The following is a 7,535-nucleotide window of genomic DNA, read 5'->3' as shown; positions in this document are numbered from 1 at the left end:
CACCTGTTAGCTCAACTTCTAGACACCCTCCTGCTTGGACCCAAGGCTCTCTGCCCCCTGCAGACCCTGGCCCTTTCCCCCATCAGATGCCATGTCCCCTTCCTTTCCCAGCCCTTGCCCCATCCCCCAGGTCACCTCCTCTCTCAGACCCTGAGTCCACCTCACCCTCAGACCCCAGGTACCCTCCACCTCTCAGACTCAACCCCCCACCTCAGTTCCCTGCTAGCATCCTCCTGACCCTCCAGGCCCTGTCACATCAGATCCAAGGCCCTCTGCCACCTCAGACACCTGCCTTCTAAGACCCTGGTCCCTCCCTCCTCAAACCCCAGCCCCCTTTCCCTCTTAGCCCCCTCTGTTTTCTCTCCCATCAGCACCCCCTCTTCAGATTTCCAGACCACTCTTCTTTGGGCCACAGATTCTGTGCCCCTTTAGACCCCCTCTTCCCCGGCCCTTGCCCTCACTCCCGTGCTGACCTGGGCATTGCTGGTAGGCTCCAGGAAGCAGAGGCGGTTGCCAAAGCCCTCGGCTGCCAGGCAGAGCTTAAGCTGCTCCTTGAGCACGGTGGCGCTGCACTGTAGGACCACCTCATCATCCTGGGGAAAGATGGGGGTTCAGGGCTCCCTGGCACCCACCCTCACCCCACAGACACTGCATACCATGCCACTCACCCCACCCTTGTTCCCATGAAAGAGATACCCACCTTGCAATTTATCAAGTAGGTGCCCGTACTGAACGCTGCACATATTTCTAACATCCCCATGAAATAGGAGCTAGTGTCATCCCATTTTAATATGGGAAACTGAGGCTCAAAGAGGAAACATGGCCTGTCCAAGACCACACCACTAACAGGAGGAGCTGGGATTTGAACCTCAGTCTAGCTGGCTCCAGAGGCCTCCCAGGTGGGGTCTTCAAGGTGAGCCATTGGAGGGTGGAAAGTATGAACACATCAAGTTCAATGGCTTTTAAGCTCAGCCTTCTTTAGTTTCTTTTTTGTTTATTGTCTTAACACACAAAATCGTTGCCCTGGCCGGCGTGGCTCAGCTGGTTGGAGCAGAGTACAGTACACCAAACGGTAATGGGTTCTCTCCTCATCAGGGCACGAACCCAGGTTGAGGGTTTAATCCCCAATTTGAGTGCAGACCAGAGGCAACTGATCGATGTTTCTCACATCAGTGTTTCTCTCTCTCCCTTCCTCTCTCTGAAAAAAAAATAATAATAATAATAATTACAACAACAACAAAAAGCCATCGCCCTAGCCAGTTTGGCTCAGTGGATAGAGCATTGGCCTGCAGACTGAAGGGTCCCAGGTTCAATTCCAGTCAAGGGCACATGCCTGGGTTTCAGGATCGATCCCCAGTAGGAGGCATGCAGGAGGCAGCCAATCAGTGATTCTCTCTCATCACTGATATTTCTATCTCTCTCTCCCTCTTCGTTCCTCTCTGAAATCAATAAAAATATATATATTTTTAAAGCTATCGTTTAAGGAATGCTTTCTAATGACATCTGAATGTGATGCCAAAGCCTGGACTAGATCCTGGATGGAGGGGAAATGCCACAAAAGATGGTGTTTCAGCAACTGGTCAAAGTTGAATAAGGACTGTGAATTAGCTAATGGTATCATCGCAATACTAATTTTCCTGATTTTGATAACTGTACTGTGATTTGTAAGAGACAGCCCTTCTGTTTTAGGAAACAGGTACTACAGTATTTAGGGGTTAAGGGTATCATGTTCACAACTTACCCTAAAACAGCTACAACAGTTCAGGAAAAAAATACGGAGAGAAGGGCGGGGGGGGGAGCAGATATGGCAAATCTTCACATTTAGGGAAAATGACTGAAGGCCATATGGGAATTCTTAGAACTAATCGTACAACTTTTCTCTAAGTTTGAAATGATTTCAAGATTATAAATTAAAATTTTAAGTAAAATAGACACATTTTCATGTGGTGGGTCTCATTCCAAGAAGTTAACTCATTGAATCCTCACAACAAACCCTATAAAGTAAGTCTTGTTATGTGAACCTTTGGATACTGAGATCCAGAAAGGTGAAGCAACTTGCCTGAAGTCACACAGCTGTCATATGGCATAGCTGCTCCTTGATCCCAACTCTGTCTGTCACACTCTTAGAACACTAGACCACCTCTTAGTACATGACTATAGTAGCCCACATCTACCTTCATAAATAGTACAAGTGTCCACGGGGAGTGCTCAGTGTTTTCACGGATAGAGGTCTCAATCAAAAATGATGGCGACCACAGCTCTTATCTGCTGAGGAAGGCAGTGGTCATTCCATCTTGTAGCTGAAGAAACGGATTCAAGGAGTCTCCAGCCCTTCCAGCGTATCACATAAATGTGTTCCAGTCCTGGGCTTTGGCCCACACAGACAGCCCTCAGTCTGTCTATCCAGCGCAAGAGGAGGGGGGAGGGCGGACCTGTTGGCCAGGAGGCTCCACAACTTTTCTGTCCTGTAATCCAGAACCACGACATCCTGGCACTTGTGCATTCAATAGCTTGCATTATTAAGCACTGCTGTCTGGTAGGCCTTATGCTCAGGGCTTTCTGTTCATTTGATAGACAACTATTGAGCATCTGTGGTTGCCAGGCACTGATCTAGAAGCTGTACTAGTATATAGAGCATCAAATAAAGCAGACAGACCCCACCCTCATGGAGCTGACATCCTTTGGGGGAGATGCAATAAACAGGTGTATAGGTTCATAATTTAAATGTCAGTGATAAGTGTAATGGAAAAAATTCCCCAGGGTGATGTAAGAGAGTGGCTTTTGGGGTAAGGATGACATCAGTGAGGGGATGAAGTGACAGCCTCTCCAAGGAGGTGACATTTGAGCTGAGCCTAATACTTTATCCCAAACCATGAACCTTATTCAAATAATGAGAAGGAATCAGGCCTGATGGTCTCTGGGGGAAGAAGGGGCAACCTGTTTAAAGGCCTGTGCTGCAGGGGGCTGAGGGTGTTGAGGAAGAGCAGGGGATAGATGTGGCAGCGGCAGAACAAAGGAGAGTGGGAGAGATGAGATCAGAGAGAGAGCTGCACAGACCCCTGGAACCCTTATGGTACGTATTTTTTGTCCCCATTGTGTGTGTGTGTGTGTGTGTGTGTGTGTGTGTGTGTGTGTGGTTTGTTTGTTTGTTGTTGTTAATCCTCACCCAAGGATATTTTTCCATTGATTTTTAGAGAAAGTGGAAGGGAGGGGGATAGACAGAGAGAGAAACATCGATGTGAGAGAGACACATTGATTGATTGCCTTCCACACGCACCCCAATTGAGCCTACAACCAAGATATATGCCCTTTACTGGAATCAAACCTGGAGCTGGGACCCTTCAATCTGCGGGCCGACACTCTCCACTGAGCCAAAGGCCCCATTGTTAATTTTAGTATATTTGCTGCTGAATCGATCCTTGTCCCCATTTTCAGATTAAAAAATTAAAGCTTGGAGAGAGAAATAAAAATCACTTGCCCAAAGTTTGGAAGCAGGCAAATGGCAAAGCCAGACATGAACCAGAGAATGGCTACACCAGTGATTCTCTAACTTTCTCCTGCATCAGAATGAAGGGAGGGACCAGGAGGTCGTGCCCTGCTCTGGGCACATGCCTGAGTTGCAGGCTCCATCCCCAGTGGGGGACATGCAGGAGGCAGCCAATCAATGATTCTCGCTCATCATTGATGTTTCTATCTCTCTCTCTCCCTCTCCCTTCCTCTGAAATCAATAAGAATATATTTTAAAAAACAAAAACAAAAAAGAATGAAGAGAGGTGGCCTGGTTAAAATGCAGCTTCCTTGCTACGCCAGTCTCCCACCCCTCCCCCCTCCCCCCCAACACCAAGAGCCTGATTCATTGGCTCTGCCTGAGCAGGGAATCTGGGCCATTAACCACCCTCAGGAGATTCTGACATGGGCCATGCTTTGAGAAAGCCCAGCCCAGGAATGGGGGTGGGGATGGGGTGGGGGGCGGGGGGGTGGTGGCAAGAGGCCACCACCCATGTAAAGGAAATGAAATTAGTTTGGGAGGCCCTACCCAGTTTGATTCCGGTCAAGGGCATGTACCTTGGTTGCAGGCACATCCCCAGTAGGGGGTGTGCAAGAAAAAGCTGATCAATGTTTCTAACTCTCTATCCCTCTCCCTTCCTCTCTGTAAAAAATCAATAAAATATATTTTTAAAAAAGAAAAATAAAAATATCCTCAGGTGAGGATTAATCAAAAAAAGTAAAAATAAATTTTAAAGAAAGAAAAGAACTTTTGCCTGGCCAGTGTGGCTCAGTGGTTGAGCATCAACTTATGAATCAGGAGATCATGGTTCAAATCCCGGTCAGGGCACATGCCAAGATTGCTGGCTCGATCCCCAGTAGGGGGGTGTGCAGGAGGCAGCCGATCAATGATTCTCTCTCATCGATGATGTTTCTATGTCTCTCTCCCTATCCCTTTCTCTCTGAAATTAATAAAAAAATTTTTTTAAAGAAATGAACTTTTGGTACATGCTACATGGGTGAATGTCAAAAATATTATACTGAGCAAAAGAAGCAAGACAAATGAGCATGAATTGTATATGAAACATTTGAATGACTAGTGGAATCTATAGTGACATAAAGTAGATGGACAGGTTGATTACTGAAAAGAGTAAGAAAACTTTCTGGGGTAAAGGAAATGTTCTGTCTTAATTATGATACTGGTTACATAACTGTACAGTTTGTCAAAACTCATTGAATTGTAACACCTAAAATGGGTGCAATTATTGCATGTCAATTATACCTCAACAAAGTTGGTTTTTAAATAATGTATGTGTATATGTACGTGTACCAGGTTACAATAGAAAATATTTCTTACTGGTGAAATGAGGTATAAAAGGTTAAAGAGAACCACCACACAACATCAATAAAGTTCAGGAAAAAACACCCAGTCTGTGGCCAAGAGATGCCAGGGCAAAGCCTCTAGAACCCAACACTGGCTACCTTGGCAAGTCCGAGCCTAGTTTTCCTCTTGTGAAAGCAGGAGGACTGGGCCCCAGGGGTATCTAGAGATGATTCTTCTTGACCTTGACCTTGGGCAAGTTGTTCCACTCATACCTTGGTTTCCCTCAAATCTCCCAGAGAGATAAAGATAGGGCCCTACCTCAGAAGACAGGCAGCGAGGATATAATTAGATGCCTCAGAGGCTGAGGCCCTGGCCACGGGTCTGACATAGAGTAGCTCAGGGGCTGATGGCCTTGGCCACCTTCTCATTAGGGCCCAAGAGGAGAGGAGAACCCAACCCAGTGGAAGAGACTGGAGCCGGGGCAAGAGTCTAGAGCAGTGACGGCGAACCTATGACACACGTGTCAGAGGTGACACGCGGACTCATTTTCTTGGTTGATTTTTCTTTGTTAAATGGCATTTAAATATATAAAATAAATATCAAAAATATAAGTCTTTGTTTTACTATGGTTGCAAATATCAAAAAATTTCCATATGTGACACGGCACCAGAGTTTCGATTCCGGTCAAGGGCATGTACCTTGGTTGCGGGCACATCTCCAGTGGGACATGTGCAGGAGGCAGCTGATCGATGTTTCTCTCTCATCGATGTTTCTAACTCTCTATCCCTCTCCCTTCCTCTCTGTAAAAAAATCAATAAAATGTATTTAAAAAAAATATATAAGTCTTTGTTTTACTATGGTTGCAAATATCAAAAAATTTCCATATGTGACACGGCACCAGAGTTAAGTTAGGGTGTTTCAAAATGCTGACACGCCGAGCTCAAAAGGTTCGCCATCACTGGTCTAGGATGAAGCTAGGCCTCCTCCCCTGGCTGCATGCTCAGCTGTCCCTATCCTTCACTGCCAGCCCCAGTTGTCTGTTCCTCCCTCCCAGGAAACAAGACCTCATAACCATGGTCCCAGCTCAGTGATGGCGAACCTATGACACGCGTGTCAGAGGTGACATGCGAACTCATTTTTTTGGTTGATTTTTCTTTGTTAAATAGCATTTAAATATATAAAATAAATATCAAAAATATAAGTCTTTGTTTTACTATGGTTGCAAATATCAAAAAATTTCTATATGTGACACGGCACCAGAGTTAAGTTAGGGTTTTTCAAACTGCTGACACGCCGAGCTCAAAAGGTTCGCCATCAGACCTGGCTGCATGCTGTGTCAGCATTTCCCCGGGCCCAGAGGGGGAGGGGAGGAGCTAGTGCAGGGTCAGCAGACCTGGCCCAAAAGAGAGAACATCTCCTTCCATACTCACACCCCACATCCAGCTGAGCCACTGGGAGGGAAATTAGGAAGGACTCCGAGATAGGCAGCTCCTCCCCCATCATCCCCCTGTCACGGCCCAGCCCCCAGAGAGCGGGCTATTCTGGGAGAGACACCTGTTGTTCCAATTCCCATCCCTGCCCCCAGCAGGGGATCGGAGATGTGGGGACAGAACTAGAGAGAAGAATGAAACACAGAGGGCCTGAAACCAAAAGACAAAGACAGAGACACAGAGACAACCCAAAGAGACCGATAGGGCAAGACATGACCCAGAGATTATCAACAACCATATTTTACCCTCCTTCCCAACACCAAGGTGGGAAAGAAAGAGGACCCAGAAGCTGAGGGACCCCCAGGAGGCCCTCAAGGGCTGGGAGTGCAAAGGACTTGGGATGTCCAGCCCACCCCAGCTCCCTTCTCAAGAATTTAAGTAGGTCAGAGCCTGGAGCAAGAAGAGAATGAGGGCTAGGTTGGGGGGGCGGGGGGGACGGCTAAATTAAGCTCAGGAATTAGAACCACCTTCCCCCAAGTGCCTGCTTCCAGGGTGATGAGAGAGGGTGCTCCCAGCGGCCCCCTTTCTCCGAGACAAGCCGCTAATGGCATAAGAGGGGGCGGCCCAAGATCCCCTCCCCAAAGTCGGCTAATTCTCTGTGGTGAAACGGGGTGGGGGTGGGGGTGGGGCAGCGAAGAGAGACGAAAACTGAGAAAGACGGAGTGACACTCACCCAGAGGGACAGAGGAAGAGACCCCGAGTCTCAGAGACCACCAGCAATCAGAACAGAGAACTCAGAGGAACCCGAGAAATCGCCCCAGAGTCCCCCTAAAGAGATACGCACCGTCCGCAGAAACTGAACCTCATCCTCGCCCTCTCCTCCGTCCCCCATGATGTCGAGGCCCGAGGGGACGGCGCTGAGGTCTAGGAATAGGAAGAAGGGGGCTCAGGCCGGGCGGGCGGCGGGCGGGCGGGGATCGGAGACCTCTGGGGACACCAGAGGGACCCGCGAGGCCGATGGAACTGCGAGGAGGACCCACGCGCTGGCGAGAGCTGGAAGGAGATCCCCGCCCCCGGGCTCCCATTGGGCCAAGGCTACTCGGGACACGCCCCTTCGCCAGTGCCCCGCCCACAGGCACACACCTAGGCAGCGGGTAAGCGTTGGGTGGGGAGGGACGCAAAGGGAGTGTCAGGTAGCCGCTCTCTCTACGCATTCCTGGTAAGGAAGGGACCATCTTTCCCTCATTTCACAGAGCAAACTGACTGAACGGGGAGCCCCAGCTTGATGTCACACA

General features: G+C 48.5%; 1 protein-coding gene across 1 annotated transcript in view; it reads right to left on the bottom strand.

Annotated features, from left to right (window-relative positions):
- The window catches only part of RYR1 (ryanodine receptor 1), a 127,174-nt gene extending 119,966 nt beyond the window's left edge, over nucleotides 1–7,208 (bottom strand). The window contains 2 exon segments of the mRNA XM_023760566.1: nucleotides 474–593; nucleotides 7,085–7,208. Coding sequence (XP_023616334.1) covers nucleotides 474–593; nucleotides 7,085–7,132 — 168 coding nt within the window. The 5' untranslated portion in view covers nucleotides 7,133–7,208.
- Nucleotides 7,209–7,535: the final 327 nt, after the last annotated feature.

Source organism: Myotis lucifugus, unplaced genomic scaffold (genome assembly GCF_000147115.1).
Source record: "Myotis lucifugus unplaced genomic scaffold, Myoluc2.0 scaffold_185, whole genome shotgun sequence".
Lineage (NCBI taxonomy): Eukaryota > Metazoa > Chordata > Mammalia > Chiroptera > Vespertilionidae > Myotis > Myotis lucifugus.
Note: the sequence above shows the minus strand (reverse complement) of the source record. Positions and strands in the feature narration are given on the sequence as shown.